Consider the following 25,935-nt stretch of genomic DNA (forward strand, 5'->3'; position numbering starts at 1 on the left):
AGGTTACGTTAAATATGCGTTGTTGATATTGTGTAAACGAGCTTCCACGTTAGAACAGTTTCCTCCCGTGTATCACCATGGAAAGTTAGCGCCGTGATATCGGCATAACAAGTTTGAATGTTGCACATATCATTGAGATATATCAGGAACAGCGTTGGTCATAAAACAGTCCTAATTGAACCATAACATGCCTAAATTACCTAAATCTTACTAATAGATTAAAGATAGAAGTAAAATAATATACGCATAAGATTTCAGTCTTTTAATAGAACCATGTAACTGATTGAACTAACAATTAACTACGCACTAAACGAGACAAAAGTATTACAACCAATAAACATTCACGAAGCTAAAATCTATAAAATCAGACAACCGCAAATTGGGAACCTTTATTTCCAGTTTGCAACTGGTAACATTATTAGGAATTAAATTTTGATCTTAATCAAACCTTCTGGTGTATTCAATAAGTCTTACAATTCGCTCTTTTCACATAATGCTACATTCATACAACTACCAAAGTTTCCTATCAAAAACACCAGAAGATTCCACATTTGACATTTCAGTGATAATGTTATAAACGGCAATGTATTTACAAAAAATTCAAATCTCATTCTAGAATCAAGTAATTTTTACTAATTGGCAAAAAATATATGTAATAACAATTCCTTTGCATTAATAAAATGTTAAATCTAATTAAAACACATAAATAAGTATGAAATATAACAAACCTATTTTAGTGGACACTGATTAAACTCCTAAAACTAGGTACATGTTTAAAACCCTCTCATGAAGTTAAAAATATTTTCGAATGTTATTGTGATTATAATAAATAAAATATTAACGAACCTATATCACATTGTTAAAAGAAAAATATAAACCTATATAAAGTTGTGATAGCACACCAATATTGATTTCATTACTTAATTGTATATTGATCATTGCTTAGTCGACATAAAATAGGTGACGTAAATATCTGATTATCTTCATGAAAGAGATAAAAATACTAATATAATACAATTTTATATGTACAAAATATTGCTCAATTGGAAGTATTAATATGGCAATGTCTGGCAAGACTAAATTCGTAAATTTAATTTAAAATTCAAATGGGCGTCAATTCTGGTATACCTAATTGTGTATTCAAAATTTATTTGTTTTTCTAATCATTTTTATTCTGTATTTACTCATTTTCAATTAGTTTCACACAAAAAAATATTTTTGGGAGAAAACGTTTTACCTTACACCAGAAAAGACATTATATTACGGAACAAAGTTTGTTAAAATTTAAAATTGATTATTTTATAGAATAGAATTTTCTTATGACAAAATGGACAGTTAATTGGCAAGAACAGAATGTTATTTAAGAATTTGAAAGAACAAAATTAGTCCTACAATATAAAATATCTTTACTAACTATTACGTAGGATAAATCATGTGTTACATGTAGAAATACATATCACCACAGCTATAAATACATTTTAATACTAATTGGCACAGAACTAAATTATAGACACAAACTATCATGAGATTACTTATTTCATTATTTTTAATTCTTATTGTAAATAAGCCCAGTTGGGTTAACCGCCAAAAGGGCCGATGGTCGCCATTTTGTATTAAGACGCGCACAAGTCCCCTCTAAACCAATAAATGGTAAATGTCAAGTACACAATTATATTGTACGGGTTGCAATTGCCCGGTGTAAATTGTCAATTTTCTCGGGAATCGTTAAAAATTAATCCCATCTTTTAAATAATCAAGAGAAGGTGGAATTTTATACATATATGATTCAGGGAACCATGAAATCACGAAATTGTATTAATGCCTCGATGAGACATTAATTTCACTAAAACCTATACTAAAGTATTAAGTATTTTAATTAAAAGAGAACAAATAATTATATGCTATATACAAACATCTAGAGTACTACAATACACAAAGGTCGAAATTTTTATCGTAATAGTGAACACGATTTAAAGGCTTTTCAGATACAAACATAAAGAAATAAAATAAACTGTACAAAAACAAATTTAAATGTAGGGGCGATGTTTTTAATTCCGTTCGTATTTTTCCCCATATTTTGCTTTTAGTGTGCAAATTGACATACTATTGTCTATTGCTTATTTTTATTCGCCATTTTGTAGCAAAGAGCCAATTTACGAAATAGTTTTAAAAAATCTAGCGCGTTAGTTTATTTTATTTCAAGATGTTAACACTCGTGTTAATAAAATAGCACGTTTAAAATTAAAGAAATATAAAATCTTATATTATCTTTAATCAGACTGTCCGAAGTAATATTTAGAATGCTAATTGAGTGTTGCAACTCTCAAAATAGCTGAAAAACAAAACACAATGCAAATTACAGTTTTCTTTACAACACTCAAGTTCGCTATCGACACAAAGTTTTAAGATACAAAACATAATAATACAATATTTTTTATTCAATACATAAACCTCGTAATTTTCAAACAGTAAATCGACCCAAATTCAAGTCTATTAATATATAAATGTAGTTATAAGAACTGTCAAATCATATCAAGGTGAGACTACTCTAGGCGAGAGTGTCTCTATTAGTATATGGGTATCTGTCTAAAGTGTCTCTCTCATTGGAAGAAGTCTGTAGCGACACCTACAAACAGTACGATGACGTCATACCCCGAAACGCGCTAATGAAGTTTTCCGACCGCTAAGAATCCGCCACCAATCTTGTTGAAGATCTTCCTTTTGGGCCGGAGGAGGAGCACAACACCGTTCCTTCAGAAATTCTTTTAATCAGTTACTTGTTTCTCAGAACCACTTTGCCATCCCGAATCCATGGTATTTGTGTCGCTGTAGCAATGGTGGTGGTTTGTTTTCAACTCTTCCTTATTTATGTTCTCTGGCTCGTACTGTGAATCAGGACCAAGGCATTTTGCCTCCGGCTCATTTGAATAAACTATCTCCGGACGTCCGTCTTCATCAGACAATAACGACTCGTCTGTGTTTGGCGATAAAGGTGAATTTATTGGAGCAAACTCTCTTTCTATCTGAGTTTTGGGACTGCGTTTAATCTTTAACGGGCTTATGTGCGGACGCATTTTTGGACTTCCCTCGATCCTGATGCTGGAGTTTAAATCTGACATTCGTCTGTCTTCAAATCGACTCCCTCTCGATTCGTTCAATATGTCGCTCGTTCGGTCTCTTGAGTCATTCGTCCGTTCCATTCGCTCAATTCTCGACGATTCACTGATACGTTCGACTCGAGAATCATTCAGCCTGTCCCTCGAATCACTTGCATCCATATCGATTCTTTCGACGACTCTTGAAACCCTTGAATCGTTCAGTCTATCACTTCTGTCTATTCTAGAATCGTTCATTCTCTCACACCGATCGATTCTAGAATCGTTCATTCTTTCAATTCTGGAATCATTGTGCCTATCGCAACGATCAACTCTAGAATCGTTCATTCGGTCACTTCTATCCAATCTGGAATCATTCATTCTGTCACTCCTATCAATTCTGGAATCGTTAATTCGGTCGCTTCTATCCAATCTGGAATCATTCATTCTGTCACTCCTATCAATTCTGGAATCGTTAATTCGGTCGCTTCTATCAATTCTGGAATCATTCATTCTGTCACTCCTATCGTGTAATCTGTCTCTAGAATCGATTCGTTCAATTCTCTCAATATTTCGATCACTCATCCTCATAGAACTATTTAGTTGATCAATCTGTTGTTCTGTCAAACGAATGGAACTATTCAAATCCGGTCTCATTTTTTCTAACTTTTTGTCTGTTTGTCTTGGCCTACGTTTGGAACCGACTTGCGGTTGTGGCCGCTGTTGTCTTGTTAAGGTAAATGACCCAGTGTCTGATTCCGAAGTTGATTCTGGGTGATTCTCTATTGTGCCAACTAGAGCTGATAAGTTCGGATTTACACAACAATCCGCCTGAAATGGAAAATAAATTAATTCCAAAAATAAACATTGCATACATATACATTTTCGTATGTTATCATAGCAGCCCTCTATGGGCATATATGGAACAAATTTACAAATTATATGTAGAAAAATGGGCCTACAGAAGTAAACACCGTTGAATGTATGAATATACGAATGCATAATGTATTGAAAAAATATAAAGGACATTTCTTTTTATATATTAAAAATAATTTAAAAAATAGCTTCACAAGTATATAATAAATACTCACGTTACAACAACTGGACACGTCGGCAAAATAAACCTCAGACTCCGTGTTCTGATTCACTCCACGGTGACAGTCTTGCATGGAAGACCTAAAAATATTAGTAGCAATTTTTTTATTAATATCTAAACTATTAAATATAGAGTACTTCCAATTTTCTTCACCTACATAGTAATGATAAAAATAATTAGATATTACTAAAAATAAAATTAAAACTAATTTAAAAAGGTTTGGTCTCTGTGGCAGTGTACCTTTAACGCTGGCAGCATTTCCTCGCTGTATTGCCATACGTATTCGTAGTTAAACGAGAAAAGCACCAGCTCGGTCACCGGTACTGGTTAATTATTGCCTGTACACTTGAACTCAACGGCCTAAGAGTCTCACGCAAAAGGACCAAACTTTTTAAATTTGTTTTAATTTTAATGAATTTGTAGCGACATCTACAATCTGCTTACAAATTACTGCGATGACGTCATACCCTGAAACGCGCTTACGAAAGATTTCCAACTAAGCATATATACCTAAAGGCCTGTTACTTTGATTAGTGCGAGTGCAGATGATTAGTAACGGGGGTGAATAGTGTCCAATTCTTGTTTAGTGGCTTTCTTAAGTCAATTCAGTAGTCGATAGCTGTCAATCAAGATATTGTACTCTATTGAATTTTCTTCACCTCTTGCGAATATGTCAAAGTTCTTATTTTAGTATAAGCTTGGTTACTACCAAACCCCGGCATATTCATGCTTTACTTATACGTAAAAGTGCCGCACTTCGGGCTCCCTTAATTTTGTAGCTAGGGTCTAGGTAAAGGCATTCATATTTTACATACTCCTGCATAAATTTATAGGTTATGTCCTCACTGCGCCATTTTTTTACAACACAGCGTCCGACGTTACACACTAAAATGACATGTTTTGACAGGTATGCGGCCAGTGAGAGGGTAGGGACGTAACTACCCGCAGTTCACTCGCGAAAAAGTAGAACACACTTCTAATCACGTTACTACGCAGCTAACCAATCAGTCGGAGTCCACACTTGTTTTCTCCTAATTACTTAATAATTAATTTTGAAAGAAGTTTTAAAGGCTACCAACGCACTCGCGAGCCCTCTGGCATTGAGTGTCCATGAGTGGCGGTATCACTTAACATCAGGTGAGCCTCCTGCCCGTTTGCCCTCTATTTTATAAAAAAAGGTACGCCATCATTCCTCCTTAAATTAAACTGACCTGATCGGAGATTGTTTATCGTTTTGAAAAGCCAAATTTTCCTTGCCTTGTTTCTGACAACACTCGCCGCTCTGATCTGAAACTAAATGAAATAAATTAGAAGTGAAATTGAGCTACGAAAGAGATTCAAAAACGTGTCCGCCTGCTTATGGAGCTTCAAAGATATATGAAAAGTACCTTTACTGCTGCTTTTTTGGTGAACACACTCTATTACATCGTCCCTGCAATCCCGATGTATGTTTCCAGCACTGAGCCCCAAAGACCGGGGACAGTTCCTGTATGGAACCAAATGACCCCGCAAGGTGTTGAACCTCTCCTGGCCTTCTTCTTGAGGATACATTTGCAATTCTTGATTTAGCCTGTATTCCGGATTCAGTCTCGCCAAATCCGGGTGCATTCTAACTAATTCCGGGTTCACTCTGACTAATTCCGGGTTAATTCTGACTAAGTCGGGATTGATTCTGACTAATTCCGGGTTGATTCGTTCTTGGCTGTGATAAGAGCTTCTCGAGCACGTGTGCGGTTGCACGTTTGGGAGTTCGTGTGGGTTTATGGTTCTGTGTACGTCTATGTGATGGTGATGAAGAAGGGTCGTTGTCGCTGGATCTTGGTGATGAAGATGGTGTCTGAAAGGGTTTATTTGATAATTTTCTTGTGTTCTTAATTTTAATAAGGTTTAGATTTTAGTAGGAAAGAGTGGATATCACTAAGTGTGATTTCGGGTATGTAGAAACTTCGATTATTCCACAAAATAAAATTGATAAATTATTATTCCTACCTGCTGCCACTCCTTCCTTGAGGGCTGTACGGTGGTGGTGGTCCCCAAACTCCAGTTTGGGCATCGAAACTGGTATTGCCTTCAGAGAAGCCTTCTTGGTACCCAATTTGACCCGGTTGAAAGTTTTGCGGTTGAAACTGGGCACTTTGGGCGAATTGGCCCGACTGACTGAACTGAGCCGACTGACTGAATTGGGCGGATTCGAACTGTGACGTCTGAGGGAATGTGCCAGAGTTTTGTCCCCGTTGAAAGGGTTGATTGAAGTTGGGATAAGCTCGTTCGTCGTAGGATTGAGGCGGGTTTTGAGCTTGTTCCGTTTCACAGAATCCGTACGCGCTGTCACCCGACTGTGGAACGCCATCCATGCGGCAGCGAGAACTGGAACAATAGATAATTGTATCAAAAAATAAGTTTAATTCTGCTTAATGTATAACTACTAAATTCAAATTGTACAAATAAAAATTCTTACATGTGATATTACATTTTATGTTTACAGTTAGTATAAACGTTACGTTATTGAGTAGGAAATATAAAACTTATGAAAATATTAAAAAGGTTTATCGTTATAGAATGTTTAATTATGTTGCAACTTTTGCACCGACTATTAACACTAGACAAAAATACAAAGAATCAAAAATGAATAATAAATATATATATCACACAAATCTATAATTTATTGACAGTGATAAAGAACGCCAAACGTCTCTTCAATTCAATTTAATTCTTGTTTATGGCTTTTATTTGTGTTAACTGGGCACAAGAACTTCGCCAGTGTCGTGTAGATGGAGAAAACGTCTCTCAAATGCGCCAATTGTGTTGACACTTATAATCGACGCAGTTAAAGACACATATCCTTGCACAATAATGTTCTTGAAGTAAACAATCGCCTACAGGACAACCTGATTCATAGCTGATACAGAATTTCTATTTTTCTATGGACGTGTAAAATTTAAAACAAAACGAACGAAATTAAAGTGGGCAAACATTCTTTTCCCTGAGGTCCAATAGAAGACCCAAAAAGTTGACGGCGTGTGTCAGGCACAGGAGGCTGACACCTACACCTACTTACATCACCTATTAGATTGACAAATGATGGAGATTAAGAAATCTGAAGCCCAGACCTAAAAAGCGTCTCTGATTTATTTTATATTTAAAAAATTCAAACGGGAAGGAATTAAAAGTGATAATTTTTTAACTGTCAAGTTCTGAAAAAAATAAATAGTCCGTGCTTGTTTTATATATTATGTACAATTTGTGATTACTTACTTTTGACTATTTCCCCTCGGCCATGGGAACCAGCTCCACGGAGAAGTCTTTCTTCCTGACCCTGGATTTGGCGAATACAAATTTCCTATACGACCTAGAAATATATACAAAGGAACATTTAGTTCTGTGTATCTTCTTGTTGGAAATTTTAAAACGAATATTTCTGTTAGTAATGAAAAGAACGCAATTCTTATAATTCCTTTATTATAAAAGCTACATTGTCCAGATATAAAGTAGCTCAGTATAAGTATGTCCAAGCCCAAGTGGTGGGTTCGAACTTCGGATATGTGTATTTATCACTTGGCCAATCGATGATGAAAACCGGTCTTCAGTTAAGAATCAGAAATGAGGCTTAGCGCTAAGTGTGGTAACTCTCCTACGTTAAAAATGTCAAAATTGGACTTTGACGTAAGGGTGTCATAGATACAAATCTTAGAGCTAAGCGTGACTCTCATACGTCAAATAAGACAAAAATTGACTTTGACATAAGGGAGTCATAGATACAAATCTTAGAGCTAAGCGTGACTCTCATACGTCAAATAAGACAAAAATTGACTTTGACATAAGGGAGTCATAGATACAAATCTTAGAGCTAAGCGTGACTCTCATACGTCAAATAAGACAAAAATTGACTTTGACATAAGGGAGTCATAGATACAAATCTTAGAGCTAAGCGTGACTCTCATACGTCAAATAAGACAAAAATTGACTTTGACATAAGGGAGTCATAGATACAAATCTTAGAGCTAAGCGTGACTCTCATACGTCAAATAAGACAAAAATTGACTTTGACATAAGGGAGTCATAGATACAAATCTTAGAGCTAAGCGTGACTCTCATACGTCAAATAAGACAAAAATTGACTTTGACATAAGGGAGTCATAGATACAAATCTTAGAGCTAAGCGTGACTCTCATACGTCAAATAAGACAAAAATTGACTTTGACATAAGGGAGTCATAGATACAAATCTTAGAGCTAAGCGTGACTCTCATACGTCAAATAAGACAAAAATTGACTTTGACATAAGGGAGTCATAGATACAAATCTTAGAGCTAAGCGTGACTCTCATACGTCAAATAAGACAAAAATTGACTTTGACATAAGGGAGTCATAGATACAAATCTTAGAGCTAAGCGTGACTCTCATACGTCAAATAAGACAAAAATTGACTTTGACATAAGGGAGTCATAGATACAAATCTTAGAGCTAAGCGTGACTCTCATACGTCAAATAAGACAAAAATTGACTTTGACATAAGGGAGTCATAGATACAAATCTTAGAGCTAAGCGTGACTCTCATACGTCAAATAAGACAAAAATTGACTTTGACATAAGGGAGTCATAGATACAAATCTTAGAGCTAAGCGTGACTCTCATACGTCAAATAAGACAAAAATTGACTTTGACATAAGGGAGTCATAGATACAAATCTTAGAGCTAAGCGTGACTCTCATACGTCAAATAAGACAAAAATTGACTTTGACATAAGGGAGTCATAGATACAAATCTTAGAGCTAAGCGTGACTCTCATACGTCAAATAAGACAAAAATTGACTTTGACATAAGGGAGTCATAGATACAAATCTTAGAGCTAAGCGTGACTCTCATACGTCAAATAAGACAAAAATTGACTTTGACATAAGGGAGTCATAGATACAAATCTTAGAGCTAAGCGTGACTCTCATACGTCAAATAAGACAAAAATTGACTTTGACATAAGGGAGTCATAGATACAAATCTTAGAGCTAAGCGTGACTCTCATACGTCAAATAAGACAAAAATTGACTTTGACATAAGGGAGTCATAGATACAAATCTTAGAGCTAAGCGTGACTCTCATACGTCAAATAAGACAAAAATTGACTTTGACATAAGGGAGTCATAGATACAAATCTTAGAGCTAAGCGTGACTCTCATACGTCAAATAAGACAAAAATTGACTTTGACATAAGGGAGTCATAGATACAAATCTTAGAGCTAAGCGTGACTCTCATACGTCAAATAAGACAAAAATTGACTTTGACATAAGGGAGTCATAGATACAAATCTTAGAGCTAAGCGTGACTCTCATATGTCAAATAAGACAAAAAATTGACTTTGACATAAGGGAGTCATAGATACAAATCTTAGAGCTAAGCGTGACTCTCATACGTCAAATAAGACAAAAATTGACTTTGACATAAGGGAGTCATAGATACAAATCTTAGAGCTAAGCGTGACTCTCATACGTCAAATAAGACAAAAATTGACTTTGACATAAGGGAGTCATAGATACAAATCTTAGAGCTAAGCGTGACTCTCATACGTCAAATAAGACAAAAAATTGACTTTGACATAAGGGAGTCATAGATACAAATCTTAGAGCTAAGCGTGACTCTCATACGTCAAATAAGACAAAAATTGACTTTGACATAAGGGAGTCATAGATACAAATCTTAGAGCTAAGCGTGACTCTCATACGTCAAATAAGACAAAAAATTGACTTTGACATAAGGGAGTCATAGATACAAATCTTAGAGCTAAGCGTGACTCTCATACGTCAAATAAGACAAAAAATTGACTTTGACATAAGGGAGTCATAGATACAAATCTTAGAGCTAAGCGTGACTCTCATATGTCAAATAAGACAAAAAATTGACTTTGACATAAGGGAGTCATAGATACAAATCTTAGAGCTAAGCGTGACTCTCATACGTCAAATAAGACAAAAAATTGACTTTGACATAAGGGAGTCATAGATACAAATCTAAGAGCTAAGCGTGACTCTCATACGTCAAATAAGACAAAAAATTGACTTTGACATAAGGGAGTCATGGATCACGCTAAGTCTAATTTTTGTTATCGTCAATGATCACCATAGACACAAAATCTATACCTAGAAGGATGTATTGAAAGTGGTGATTCAACACATTTCTTAACTTATACAAATTTTGAAAATATCTTACCAGGCGCCCAAAATCGATGTTGCAAACTGAAGTCCCAAGCGGGCTGCGTTGTATGACACTGCGCACAACAACTGCAGTTGTTCTGAAATTGTTGTATCAAACATTGTATAACTTTCTTACAATCAAGCGCTTAACTAAAACTGGGCGCGTTTACTATTATCATTCTTAAATGTATATTGTAATAAACTATTTTATATTCCTAATCAGAGGCCATTCAAGTATTACGTAAGCACTATAGGGGGTTGATTTTCTTAATTGACGATTTTTCAACAGTAATAATATTTACTTTTTTACACATATTACCCACAGATTGTCTATGCTTGAAAAATATCTATATAAATGAACGGCCGAACGTTCTAACTATGCTCAAAATAATATTTATGTATTACATACACACAGACTATGCCAATATGTAAATTTCGAAATCAAATACTAACTAATAATAATATTCGTAATACTAATATAAATAATTATTGATAACAGGGATCTGCAATCAGTGTGGTTTTGGCCCTTGCTATAGCAACCAACCTTTGCCCTTATTAGTAAATTGTTAGTACATAACGTTCTTCGTATATATGGTATAAACCTTTTGTAATATATATTTGATAAAAAATTATAAATATTATTAGTATAAGAAAACTGTAATTTCGTTAATATATGTTAATAATACACGACGTCAAATGGATTCCCTAATCATAGGCAAAATAACAACAAACCTGTGCAGGTCTCCCAGTAGCGGGGGCAGCTTGTCCTGTTGGAGGTCTATACAAAGACCGGCAACGGAGTTCCAGCTGCTCCCAATACATCTTCTTCCGTTCATGGCTGAAACGTAAATTAGGTATTATAAGAATATACATCAAAATATTATTTGGCAATAAAAAATATAATGACTTAATTCAACTTGAAATAAATTTCGTTGCATCCTTTGACCACAATAATTTTTACTCTATGCCTACACAGAAGAGTCATATACTGTATACATATAATTGTATACTCAGTTCTTAGACACCTTGACACCGCGTAATTTACGACCTTGCCCTACTCCATGTCTCGCAGCAACGCAGTCAATGCTGCCTTGTATTGCTATGGCAACGTTGATGTCATAATCAAACACGCTAAAACGGTTCTTCCGGTAATACAAATAAACTCTATATTTCCATCAAGTGACTGCAAAATTTTCTAATCTGTTAATCTTTTCGCAGAATGTCATATTATTCAAATCAAAACGTGAAACCAATTTATATACGTTTATATTAAATTTATTTTATAATTATGTTACAAACGCATCATAGAAGCAGCATCAGCCAGCATTCCAGGTCTGTGAGTCACTTTATGAATGAAGCTGATGAACTATCAGATTCCGAGCTCGTTAGACAGGTCAATGATGTTAAGCAGCAAATAAGAGTGCTCGCTTTGGAAAATGAAATCTTAGAAAAGACTATAATGAGGCTCGACCCGACTTTAATGCATGGTATACAACAAGCAATGGAGTTCGCTGCAAGGATGCAGAGCGGTTCATCCCTCAATGTTAACAGTTTCGTCAAATCAACGTCGAAATTGGGCATGGAATCTGTTACCAGCCCATCTAGAATGCTGACAAGTCCCTCAAAAGTTTCAGCACGGCGTGTAGAATCATCAGGTAAATTCAGTGGCACTGTTATTTTTGGCTCCGGCCCTAAAGTTAATGTTCTAGAGCGATCGGAACTAGTCACCATTGAAATGGAATTTCTTATTAACAACCTCGAGAAAGCCAGAAGTAAAGCGTCGAAACAGCACGCACTTCTAAAGGCGCAGCTCGAAGAAATCGGTTTACGTGAAGTTGATATTAAAAAATCGAGTGATCTGTTCGAGCAAGAAGTGATAATTGAGGGTTGGGACAAAATAGCTCAGAGGATCCCCGCTGAAATATGGATCAGATTCATGACAGAATGGGTAAAAATGATAGATGGGCAAATAGGAAAACTTAGACTACGAACTAGTACTTTAAACACACAGTACAGTAAATTCAAAGGACAGATACGGGTCAAAGCCGAACTCAGCGAGAGTTTGCGTCCCGTAGACTTCGATAAGTTAAAGATAGAAAACAACGAATGCGCTGAAATTATTGATATGAAAATACAACAGCTGGCCGAGTTAAAAAAGATGACTGGTGATGCAAATTTAAACCTGACAATACATAAGAAGCTGATGATGGAGCAGAATGGCTATTTGACGAATGTATTGAAAACGATTAAATTAAAACACAAACAAACGAAAGAGTTGGATAAAGAGAAAGACGTCATACAGGTTCAGGCTGACAGTTTAGCTCAGAGATTAGACGATGTTCGTAAGGTCAGGCTCGCATATGAAGTGCCAGATGTGATGGACTATGTCAATATTAAGTCTGAAATAACTGACTTAAAAAACAGCATCAAAGTTCTAGAGAATAGAGTACACATACAACAAATTGCACTGACTTCTTTGAATAAGAAATTGAACTTGATGATGAACTGATAGCTATGAAACAGTTTGTAATCAAAACATTAAACAATTATATAAACGATAACTCTCTTAATCATAAAAACTGAATCTGGTTTTAAGAAAGAACCATCTCTTTCTGTCAAATTGTGTTTGCGCTCTGATAAAAAGAGAAAGATCACTACTTTATGGTTTTAAAACGGTGCAGTCGAGATTTATTTTTTATGAATAAGGTGGTTAATATTTAAAATAGAAAATCTGTTCAGTCCATTTAACATTTACATTAGAACCTGATTTCATATGTGAGAATTTATGATGCGTATTACTTAATAATTAAAGATGATAGCTGGATGACAGGTTTTTATTGAAACAGTAACTGTAGAAAATACAATATAAAGGGACATATGTCCTTCGAAACTCTACATAGAAAATACATTGTGTTAACTGGCTTTCTTGCAGTCTGCACACATCTCTGGCACTTGATAAGTAATTCATTTATGAAATTGGTATGACGAGGTTTTTTATGAAGCTGATGTATATTTTAAGTGTTGTAGAGAATTAAGAATTTGTACGGTCTGGATTTTAGGGACACAGTGTGGGTGTAAATACAGATTTAAACAGTAAATACAGAGGCCACGGAGGTGTACGAATTTAAAAACGCTATAGCGTTGAAACGGCGAATGAGAGTGGAGCGCGGGAGATGGGGATCTGTAGCTCAGTTCTCAGAAATTTAGTCGCGATGGAGCTCTTCACGGGTGAACGTGCGTTCTGTGTAAAAAAATATTACAAAAATGCCGATTCGTGCGTTATTGTTCGACGTTTATTTCGCTTTGTATGACTTAAATCAGTGTACCGAAAGTGACAGTTTGGGCGGCTTTTTCAGCACACGGATACATAGCCATGTTACGCAATTTCTAACAGAATTTCCCGCAGCTATCAGAATTTCACGGGTACAATAGTGAGACATGGTTTCAACAAGATGGCGCCACATGCCATACATCAAACAGGAATTTGGCAAAGGAGATGTTTGCAAGAAACTCATTTCGCGCCGAGATGACATTCCATGGCCACCTGGGATTTAACCCCACCACACTTTTTTCAGTGTCCAATTCGACCACAATTTCCCAGTTGAAGGCATTTCTCCGTGGCCGCTATTCCGCGCGCCATGTTCGAACGAGGTTTCGGCAATTGGAAGTCAAGATTCGAAGAGTTTGCAGCGCGATGGTGCACATCTACATGGTGTCGTTTTTAAAAAGTGAATTTCCCAAATGTTAACTTTAATTTAAAAATAGATTTGTTTAAGTATTACTTTTGGTTTCTTTTTTTATAAATCGCAAAACTCCGAGGCTCACCCTGTATAATTGTTAAAAAAACATCTTATTGTTTGTGATTTAATTGCCAAACGTATTTTTGTAAGTGGTTTATAAAATGCTAGGCTAGTTAATAAATGTATAAAAATATATCCTCACCTAAGCAGCTGATAAGCAAGCATACAACTGAATATGCAGACGAGTACTGCAGTCACAGATAAGGCGAAAACACCTCGAAGACACCAATATAAGGCTCCGTGGACAACTCCACAATCGGTTACGCCTTCGAAAACGCACCGAACTCCTGGAACAAATGTCACTGAAAATTCTCTAAACCTCAAAGCTGAGATTTGACGTTAAGTGTATCTCCAGTATGTCAAAATGGATTGTTTACTTAGGGCTTTGTTTCGACTTAGCAACAATTTCGATAAATATTAAAGTGTTTCTAGAAATATATTTAGGGTCTGTTTCACAATGTACATAAGTTCCAAATAAGCTATTTATTGGTAGGATAAACAATAGTGTTTACAGTCGTGAAACGCAACAATAAAGTCCATCATAAGTTATGAGTCCGATGAAATGAAAAGTTCCTTATTCGAAACTTTCATCTTCTAAATAATTTATTGCATAGCTATTTGGTCGTATATCCATACATTGTGAAACAGACCTTTAATCATTCAAACTATTTATGACCACAGATAAGTATAGCCTTTTTTTTATATAATTTGAATTAATTTGTAGAAACACATTAAATCATTATCTTTTTTTGCCACAGCGTGTAAAATGTTTATTTTGTTTACACGATTTAAAGCGAATGCATTTATTGGAATAAAAATTCCTTGCAATTCAAAATTGGTAATAAATTTGCGTTACATATAATTACATTTATAAACAGGTAGTAAACATACCATCATCATCGCTACTGTGCTGTGAGTCAGGTGGCATTGAAAAACACGAGCAGGTTCGGGTCAACTTCGTGTATTCGCAAAATTTAAGCGTTTGAAGCCTGAAACATCAAATGTGAGGCCATTTCAAATAATTCAATATCGATCATGGGCAGTTCAACATTAATTGATTGTGTATAAAGCGAGCCAAGTCTTGGTGGCAAAATAATATATTCATAAAATTATGACATTCATTTTCCAGTAAAAAAATTAAAAACATAAACTAGATTCGTAACATAGTATTATGAGAATTAAACAAATATATTAATAAAAAGCTTTAGCCGTACTAGTTATGATATATAATTATTATAAAACTTTTGTGATTTCGTAAAATCTTTTTATCAAAGCAAATTCAGTAACACCATCAGACCTGTTGTTAGAATTTTTTTATAAAACAGGGGGCAAACGGGCAGGAGGCTCATGTTAAGTAATACCGCCGACCATGGACACTCAATGCCAGAGGGCTCGCGAGTGCGTTGCCGGCCTTATAAGAATTGGTAAAAATTAAAAAAATATAAACTTCGAAGCGAAGTTAATTCGTGCTTTACTTACGATAACTCCTAATGTAAATGTAACATTATTTTATAAATGCATAATATTAGTATATCATCTTTTTTGTATTACATATAAAGTACTTACTTGTTCATATGTATGACGGTCGTTGTGATGGTAACGAGAACGCAAGTCAACGCACAGACCAGACAACACGCTCCGACCACCTTAATCTGAAACGATTGTTTTTAATAAATTACAAAAAAACAATTATTAGAATCTTACAGCAAAAAAATATCCCATTCATACCACGCTTATCATTTTTAGGACTAAATTTTGACTTATTCATATAACTTCAACTGTCTTGGTTTTAAGTCTTTTCCTTACGGAATTTATATATGCAATAAAAGCTCATTTGCATCTCTTCCAGACTTAAAGCAAAGCTCTCATTCGGAAAAAAGAGTTTATGCGAGATGCCATCAAGAAGTCCCAACTTTTCATGCATGTTTCAATTATCGTTTTAAAATACGTGTAGTTCTGGCAAAGTTGATTTTCTCAAACCATGCATACATGCCAATAAATTGGAGGTGAACATACTTTTCTTACCATATAGCTGTACCGGTTTCTTCTCCTGGCTAAGCTCATTATACAAACTCCGGTCAACACCAGCTGTGGACAATATCATGTCGATTACAAAATCTTTCTTAGCTGTTAGCGGTATTTAAATTCGGCGAACCGGAAACGGATTTTAAAGTAGAATTATATATACAGGCACAGGCTGTCTCGCCTATTAGATTGGCAAATGATCATAAAACAGATACAAAAATCTGAGGCCTAAAGAGGTCATAGAGCCATTTACTTTTTTGTATATGTTTTGCAACGAGTTACAGTCTGGGGTGTTAAACAAAAGATGGTGCGTTTATTATAATTGCTATTGGTAAAAGGAAAGGATAGATCGTGTTACGTGTCTTGTTTAATATTGCAAATTTGTATCTATTCATCACTGCTTAAGCATAATTCGACTATTAGGTAAGTCTTTAAAAGACAAATATACATATTCATAGTTTCGTAACATCCACTGCAAATATAGGTGGCAACCAGTGTAAATAATGTGGAACTTCTAGTGATATAGTGATAATTGTCAAATTATTTTACCATAGCAGCCGGTACAGCAGCTGGAACAGTTTCTAAGTGATGAGGTGAAGCAGTGTAGGCCCGTAGCAATATGTGCTGGGCAGCAAGCAAGCCACCCAACGCGGCAGCTAAGGCACCACAACCGCAACACCACCATGCGTACTTCTTCCGTCTGCATGACGTCTCGTTGCCATTGCAGCCTACGGATGCTGGAATTTTGGTATTTCATTAAAAATCTACTAATAACGCGTCAGTTTTACAACACACGTCAGTGTTACAACACACGTTACAGTTAACAAATATGTTTTAATAAAAAATATTTGTTAAGGGACAAACATAGTTAATTTTTGTCTAATCAAGAAAAAATACTATTAATGTTGTCAATTTTAATCCAGCTTTTGAATATAAACGTCGATATATCATTTAACTATTGAAGTCAGACTAGCAGTAAGGGGGTTAATTGTATTTTGATTTAATGTACAATTTAAAAATTATTAAAAATGAAAAAACTATATTTCTACAGCGTATCGCATAATTAAATATATTAAACAGTCTCATAATTAGAGAGTTTAAAAACAATTTTTTTATTCATACGTTAAAATAAACTATGTTTGGTATACCTGTAGACAATGAGAGATTTGTTATATCTATTTTACATAGCATCCGTAATTAAAACTTCTTTCGAGACAGATCCGATTACAACATGATTACTAAAGAAAAACAATGTAAATAATTTTTACTATCAAGCATAATAACCATTTTTGAAGTCATATTTTAGGGTTGGTAGAAAAAACAATTATATTATTTACCAAAATAAGGTGGTGGTGGAACGTAATGCTGTGTCACATCAGCTGCTATTGTCGATTGTGGTGTCGACACTTGATACTGTACCACTTGCATTATACCACAAGCTTCCATATTCATACACTCAAAAAGTTAAATACCAGAACATTTTAACAACACAACGACCGAAGTTTCAAAACGCGCGCCATTTCGCGAAATCGATATTTATGCACGCACTGGTACACTAACATGAATATTTACTTCACATAAATACTTTTTCACATTGATTTTCCTTTTTAGTTTTAATCTGTTAAAAGTGTATAAAACTTAACGTCACAATTTCGCGCGAATTTAATATGGGAATATTCACTGACACAGTTTTGTTACAATGGAATTCACTGTTCACAGACTATTAATTAAAAATTAAATTTTAGATATCACACACATTGTATTTGAGTTATGGTCCAATTTATTATTTTAATAAGCGTTTAGGACGATAACTAATTGTTACGGACGCGACTAGGTTATGTAGAGTACAACAATGAAATGTTTCGCGCAGACGCAGTACTGAGCAGACACGGCATCAGGTAAAAAGGTTTCAAATTGTACTTACAATGTAAGTATTAAACCTTTAGAGCATAGACTAAAAAATCCATTGACAGGAACAGGTACAATTTTTTGTAAGGTTTCGAGGCATCAGTACTGTGGGAATTATTTTGGACACCTGTTTTCGAAATATGTTTGCGTAAATCAGTGTGACAAACGTAACAAAGCCTTTTGATCGGATGATATAAATTCATGATCTTTTCACATTCATGTCAGGTTGCTTATAATACTTTCCCTAGGTGCACATTATTAGCCTTCTTTTTAAACTAAGCATAAAATTAATTTCAGCTTTTTTATACTACTTTTTTACTCTGATTTAAACTGAAATGATTTGAATATGATGATGCAGTAGTCAAAATAATATTAAGATCATAGAGTTTTTTTAAAATAATAATTATTTCTTTTTTGTTGTTTTGAAATACATTTATGTTTTATATAGCAACCGTGTAGTTAGCGAGAGAGATCAAGTATAACTAGTTTTTCAGTGAGTTTAATCAATTTATATATTATTACCATTATTCCGTCGGTTAGTTGTTGCCAGCACACTTGTAGGGGGTCTTGGTGGTAACGCAGGGGGAGTGTCAGTTTTCGCGGGGGGCGGTGGGCCTGGATCGTCTGCGCATGCGTATTGCGCTGACGCAGGTTTGCATGTGCAAGCTACTTGATACTGAAACGAGTAAAATTAATTATAATATGTAAAAGTTCTTGAAGCAATCGTTAACCGGAGCGCATAATATATTAGATTTATATGAAGACATCTAAGCTGGTACTTTGTTCATCGCATATAATACCGCTGTATAATATGATGGTTTAGATTTCCCAAAATTTATATTTATTGGAGTATACTATAGACAAGATTTCTGAATTATTGGCTTGAGCTCTGTCAAAGAAGTATGTCAAACTTCTAATGGAAAAAAATATTTGATAGCTCCTAAACACGGATTTCAGTTAAGGGCCTTATTACCTAGAGTATGATTCCATTATAATGCGTTCATAATAAATATAAATAGACTATATTATTTACCTTATGCAAATCCGATGTGACGGATGCAGCAGTATCGCACTCTGGGCACGCGTCAGGCGCGGGCGTGCTCCGCGCTGACGTCACGTCCGCCATAGACATTGCTACTTCTAGACAGCTGAAATTAGACGAGAAAAACGACATACAGTTTTTGTTCGAATTTTAAATTCAAACAGATTATTTTTCAATATTATTACAAAACTAAAGATTTGTTTGTTTTGTTGATCACGCCTAACTCAAGAACAGCTGTTTATAAATAAAATGTGTTAGATATATTACGTTTGTTTATAAGTAACTAACACTTATCACTCTAGATAAACCACGAAGCTCAGCTGACAAATCTTCGGAGAGCAAAAACAACGACACCAACTAGTTTCCCAATAAAACGAGTGCATTAAACTATTTCTAGCTACGAGGGGATTGCAGACTTAATTACAACGGGGGTAAAAGGGAGGACAACCCTTAGAAAACGTTTATTTTAATTGCTCTATGTCTGCATGCGGGAAAATAATGGAGGTTTCATGGGGACAGTTCAATGAAATGGAAAACTCGGTACTGAGATAAAATCTGTTTGCAAAATACATGACAATAATTATTGACATAAAAACTATCAAAAATCAATATTAACTCATAATTCGTCTCGGCCACACACTGCCTGAATGAACGCGAAATTTGCACCTTAAAGTTTGGTATTCTTGAATGAGTTCGGTAACACCTCGATGGGCAGTTGGTACATCCTCGTACAGTGGTATGTTTGCGGCTTAATGTCCTAATTTTTGACAGATAGTGGGAACATAATGAGATTCATCCACGTTTTATATTCCATATTAAACTCACTTTAACACACAGCACAGCCGACTTATGTATAACGTATTTAATATTTAGTTTTTCCTTTCGTAAATGTTTGAACCTTTTTTATATATTTATGGCTTCTTTGGCTATATGTTTAGTATAATTGTTTTTTGGTATATAATTTTTGTAACTGTATGATAACGAAAAAATGAATTAGCGAAACCCCTACGAGTTGGCCTTGGATAGCACCATGTATATTTTATAGACAAGAAGCCTTCTGTGTCTGACACATGACGATTTTTGGATCTATAACCCGCTTGTATGTTAACATTACCCTTTTAAACAATAAGAGTTCACTGAGTACATAGAAACACCATTGTACAGTGTATCGAACGCACGATTTCAGGGTTGACAGTCTCAAGCCAATAGGCATTATCTCTTATAAAGCAATTAATAAAATCCCACGGAAACAAAACAAGTTAAATTGTTGACAGACCGCTTCGCGGGGCAATGACCGCGTCATTCAATCATAAACTCCGTGCTTGGATTAAATCATAGGCATGTTATAAACTGTATTTGCACAGAAATATAAATTACGCGATAAACCACTACGAATACAGAAAGAACGCTGACCGCATATGACTTGAGGCTTCTATAAATTAAGACAAAACATCTTACACAAATACACACACCTAACTACAATCTCACCTTCTTAGTTTTTATTTAAAACAAACGTACAAAATAGATTGGAACGTAAAATAACTAAAATATGTACCAAAAGGTTTTCATTATAAGTTTCGTTGTAGATGTTACATTCCTGCTCATGTTATATTATTAATCATTGTTGTTGGGAATCGAACTAAGATACTGCGCAATATATACGTTATCAAACAAAAGAAAGCCATCGTGTTTAATACTTAAAATGGCCACAATATAAAATTGACTTGTAGTAATTACTACGTTCAGCTGCTAACTACAAAAAAAATCTATAATAATCCATCAATAATGCAAAAATCGTTTTACTGACCACCCTTTGAATTTTCTCGTTAAGAATAAAAACTGAATACATGGGCAGCTGTCGCCCATATGGCAGGAAGTGTTCTTAGGTATGCTATAGTTGAACTAATGTGTTGTTAACGGGAACATATCAATATTATGTTTATTGAATATATAAGCCTGCGTTCCAATGCTTATGTCACAACTTAGAGCACTGATATAAGGGAAATTATTTGACAGGTCTGCTTTTCCATATTTTATTCAAAGATCCAGTCATTTAATACTCTTTTGTTAGTGAATATTTCCTATGTTCATCATGTTAATTTTATTTATTAAAAAAACTTAATATTAAGACAATATAACGAATACATAGTACTATGACACAAAACGAAATAGGACATTCACTTTAGATTTTATTGCTAGTATTTCGAGTAATTCCAAGTAAGACATCATCATTATATTTTACTAACTACGTCTTACAGAGAGTCCGTTTTGAAATTCAAGTTATAGAGTATAACTATGTATAATAAATACTAAGTAGGGAAATAACACTTTGTTCGAGTAACATTAAGTCTAAATAATTCCAGATACCACGTATTTAAGGGTTCAGCGGGAGGCAGTGGCAACTTTATTCGACTTACTGAGGATTTCGACTTAACGAGGTTTGAGTTATCGAGATTACACTGAGTGATATGTATATGTCGCAGCCAACTAGCTTTATTAGCCGTTCAGTTAACAGCCTGGCCTTTTAACTAAACGGCGCCGTTTGAGTAGCGGCCTGAAAGATGTTCAACCAGTTGATGAAACAGCTAGGCAAACGACTTGGATCGATGACGTTTCAGTACTTGCCTAGCTTGTTATTTTAAATATAATTCCACTTTGAGCCACTCTCAAAGACGAGACGAAACTCTTCAAACTGTCAATATGGCGTCGGCAAACCACAACTTTGATTGTGTTGTCCAATGTTTCATGAAAAACAATAACTACAATGGAAGATTGTAGTGCCAATCATAATGTGAATTTGACTTAAGCCATTAAATTTTAAAAGAAATATTTTTTATGTCATATGTTTCATCTTTTTTATTTCTGCCAAATAACTAAGCATTAACCCGTCACTTTATTACATGTTGTAACAAACGCTACGGCTGCATATCTTTCAGGCCGTTGGTTAAACGGCGCCATTTATTAAAAAGGCTAGGCTGTTAATTGAACGGCTAATTAAGCTAGTTTGCTTCGACATATACATATATGATTTCCTCGCTCAACGAATAAGTATTACACTACAGTGACAAAATGATACCAACATTAAAGGTACACAACTTTTTAAACTTGTTTTATTTATCAATTTTACTGTATATTTGTGTGTTGGAAATAAAAAATATATTTGATAATATGCCTATATATAAAAATAGGTTCACACATTTACGAAATGTATGAAAGATAAACTCAATAAAAATAGATTGAATACTATGTACTAAGAACACCTAATTCGGGTGTGTTGTATGATATGTGTATGTGATGTTGTGTATGTGAGGTGTGATCATGATGCAAGCGATTTAGTGCGTTAGATATTCTTAATATTTTTTTAAGCACATTCCGCGATATTTCAAACAATTCAACAATAATAAAATAATTCATACAATTTTTGACCTTAACCTGTTATTGTGTAGAAAAAGTTGCAAAAACGTTATCTACACACATGGGATTCTTTTGAAATTGTCCATTCTTAACAAAAAATATTTTACCTGAATAAAAATCATTGTGTTGTAGAAAGTCGAGAATAACCATGATCTATATATTCCTTTATGTAAAGTATATTTATGAAGTCACAATGGGGAAGGGGCAGAGGAATTTTCCCTTTTGCAGGCCTGGATAAAGCCTGATCTGTCTGACACTTTGATTCAAAGTAGCGACATACCACCAACTGTCCAATTAAGATACATTTAATACGAATGTAGTCTGTGTACGAAGTCTCTTTGTGAATCTTACCCTAAGATATGTCAGTTCGTTCTATGAGCAATTATTATAGTAATAATAATAAAAAATACAATGGCGTGGTGCTATCGACTTCAGGATTTAGAATGATACAGTTAACCCCTAGACTAATTTAAAAAAAACGAATTGCACGACTGTCAAAATAATACTAAATATAATATAATAAAATTATAATTTAACAAAATTAACGCGAGAATTTAAGGAAATTCTAAGTTTTAAAGCGATTAGAATTAAATATTAAAATGAATAATGATTATCTTGCCCATGGATATGCATATAAACACAACCGTTTTAATAAATGTTTTTGTAACGTTGCCCATACATTAGAAAGTACTATTGTGTAACATACAGATTAGGTATACCTCAGTCACGATTTGACCTAACACTATACGAAATGGGTAATACACTCCTTTGTCATCGAGGAAAATACACTTTTACGCAAATATAATAATCAAATATATATTATATTGAAACAGTAACAAAAACTACGTAATATTTAGTATAAAGGATTTTGTAAAAGTACTATGTTAAGTAGACTCTTGCACTATTTGCGCACATTTCTTTAAAAAAATCCTTCAAAGAGGAAGAGATTTTTGCAACGAAATGTTAAAAAGGCTTCATCAATTATTATAAAGTAACCAAAGTTACATACATTAACGTACTGTTGTATTTTTAAGGTTTTGAGATGAATAATTTTCTGTTTATCGATATGTTTTCTTTTTAGTTTTGTGGGGAATTTTAGGAACTAATTATTTGTTATTATTTATTTTACTTTAAATGGCGTGCTCTTTCGAATTACTTGTATGTTTTATACGATTATATTTTTTAGAAAGTTTTCGAAACTATATATACCTATATATATTATATAATGCACGATGCTATACAAAAGAAATGCGTCCAATATTGTCCACAAAAGAGTTTAAATTTCCAGTAAAAGGCGTGTAATAATATATATAATATAAGTAATAAGAAGGTTATTACTAAAACAACATGCCCCCCGCTCCCCTCGCTCTCCTATAAAAGTCGTATCCGTATGTTATCGAAATCTATTTTAAATAGGACTGTATTTTATTAGTTTTGTAAAATTTTGTCAAATAAAACGAGTTTTAATATTGTGTCAAGAGGCAGAAAATATGTGATGTGTATGGTAGATACTAATGAGCACATAAAAATTAAAATGTCAAAAGCCTGTCCAGAAGGCATATTCTTTTAGGTGACATAATATGTTTGGAACATTTGAACGGAATTTGTGTGACTGTTAACAATCTTTGATAAATAAAACACACAAATATACATTATTTTTACAATTTTCTATATAAAATAATAATGATTAAAAATTAAAACAAATGAAAAAGTTTGGTCCCTGTGGCAGTGTACCTTTAACGCTGGCAGCATTTCCTCGCTGTATTGCGATACTTATTCGTTGAACGAGAAAAGGACCAGCTCTGGTGTCACCGGTACTATCTACCAGACACCAACTTAAATCTTTATTTAGCACCTGTGCACTTGAACCCGAGGGTCCAAGAGTCTCTACTCCGAACAAAATCGAAATATTTGTTCTCTAAGGACAGTATTAACAAAAAGATCTAAAGACCCGGCTTTATAAGAAAGAATATTTAACAGTCAAATTCGCAACTTTCTCTGACCTCCGACATGGGAACTAAAACTATTATGATTCCAACTACCAATTATACGTTTTATGAGAACTTTCGCGATTCACGATTCTCTTCTAAAAGCGAATTACGCTCCATATTAGAAATTAAAAAAATGTTTAGGATGTATTTATGTTTGATTTCAAAACTGAACGTAGAGCTGTTTTCAGAATTTGTGAGGACTTTTGTTTTACGGATTTTTATAGAACTTCTACTTTTTTAACATAGTTGGAAATATATAATTTATAGTGGATAATCGGCAACAATATTTCTAAATAGTAGTCCTAGATAACCGTAAATAGTTAAATGTAGATAATAACGAGATAGAGTATGGAGCAGCAATGTTGACCTAGCAGCTTTAGCGTGCGACTCTCATCCCTAAGATCATACATTCGAACCCCGACTGTGCACTAATGGAATGTATACAGTATATGTACACTACTAGCTCGTACGGTGAAGGAAAACATTGTGAGGAAACGGCATGTCTTAGACGTACACCATCGCTATGTCAGGCACAGAAGGCTGATCATCTTCTTGCCTATTAGAGAAATTAAACGATGCCGAAACAAATACAAAAATATGAGGCCCAGACTCTTAATTACAGCGGCGCTACAACCTTTTTTTGGGTCCTTAGGACCTCAGATTTCTGAATCTGTTTTATGATCATTTGTTAATCTAATGGGTAAGTAGATGATCAGTCTCAGTGATAGCCACCTGACGCACGCCGTCGACTTTTTGGGTCTAAGGCAAGCCGGTTTCCTCACGATGTTTACCCCCTTCGAGCGAATGTTATATGCGTACATAGACAGTCCAATGGTGCACAGCCGGAGATCAAACCTATGACCTCAGAGATGCAGTCGCACGCTAAATTCACTAGACCAACACTGCTTCTCAACTTTACTGGTATATATTCAAAAGTTTTTATAAAAAATATCGACAAGCCCGGAACCTTGTAAAGCTTTGTGGTTGGAGTAGTTCACGCACGAACTCTTGCTAACAAGTCGTTCTTGGCAACTTACGTCTCGGGATTAGTTACCGAGACGATGCAATTATTGTATGTGATATTTCTCAAGTTTTATTCGTGGAATAATGGCTTTATAGCATCACAAATTGATTTAGTTTTATGTAAACAATGATTGCATTTGATTGGGAAACGCGTCATAAATTATAATAGGTAATCAAGTTTTATGTTTGACATTGATGCGTTTTAACGTGTGAAACAATGAATCTGTATGTACTTCACATAGAAATATTAATTGTTGATAATATAAAGATAATCATTATTGATGTAATGAGCTTTATGATTTTTTTTAAAGTCAGGAAGTGCTGTTACGCATATCCCTGCGCCATTTTGCTCAAGG

The 25,935-nt window shown here is 34.5% G+C and overlaps 2 protein-coding genes across 6 annotated transcripts in view; one reads left to right on the top strand and one right to left on the bottom strand.

The window, feature by feature from the left end:
• Positions 1–285: 285 nt before the first annotated feature.
• LOC123717193 overlaps positions 286–25,935 on the bottom strand; it is a 32,217-nt gene continuing 6,567 nt past the window's right edge. The window contains exons 1-16 of one of the 5 annotated variants that reach the window (XM_045673073.1): positions 25,524–25,616; positions 19,143–19,257; positions 18,632–18,785; positions 16,751–16,938; positions 16,193–16,264; positions 15,743–15,828; positions 15,068–15,165; positions 14,319–14,463; positions 11,109–11,214; positions 10,393–10,474; positions 7,447–7,540; positions 6,181–6,558; positions 5,580–6,028; positions 5,403–5,484; positions 4,187–4,271; positions 286–3,926 (exon numbers count right to left, since the gene is read on the bottom strand). In XM_045673073.1, coding sequence (XP_045529029.1) covers positions 2,766–3,926; positions 4,187–4,271; positions 5,403–5,484; positions 5,580–6,028; positions 6,181–6,558; positions 7,447–7,540; positions 10,393–10,474; positions 11,109–11,214; positions 14,319–14,463; positions 15,068–15,165; positions 15,743–15,828; positions 16,193–16,264; positions 16,751–16,938; positions 18,632–18,785; positions 19,143–19,241 — 3,279 coding nt within the window. In that variant the 5' untranslated portion in view covers positions 19,242–19,257; positions 25,524–25,616 and the 3' untranslated portion in view covers positions 286–2,765. Of the gene's footprint in view, positions 3,927–4,186; positions 4,272–5,402; positions 5,485–5,579; positions 6,029–6,180; positions 6,559–7,446; positions 7,541–10,392; positions 10,475–11,108; positions 11,215–14,318; positions 14,464–15,067; positions 15,166–15,742; positions 15,829–16,192; positions 16,265–16,750; positions 16,939–17,538; positions 17,769–18,631; positions 18,786–19,142; positions 19,258–25,523; positions 25,617–25,935 lie in introns of those variants that run through there. The other 4 variants (XM_045673075.1, XM_045673074.1, XM_045673072.1 and 1 more) reach the window with 4 other exon arrangements.
• LOC123717195 (coiled-coil domain-containing protein 113-like) lies at positions 11,529–13,200 on the top strand. Its single transcript, XM_045673077.1, has one exon. The coding sequence runs from the start codon at positions 11,665–11,667 to the stop codon at positions 12,883–12,885; it is 1,221 nt and encodes a 406-aa protein (XP_045529033.1). The 5' UTR covers positions 11,529–11,664; the 3' UTR covers positions 12,886–13,200.

This window comes from Pieris brassicae, chromosome 12 (assembly GCF_905147105.1).
Source record: "Pieris brassicae chromosome 12, ilPieBrab1.1, whole genome shotgun sequence".
NCBI lineage: Eukaryota > Metazoa > Arthropoda > Insecta > Lepidoptera > Pieridae > Pieris > Pieris brassicae.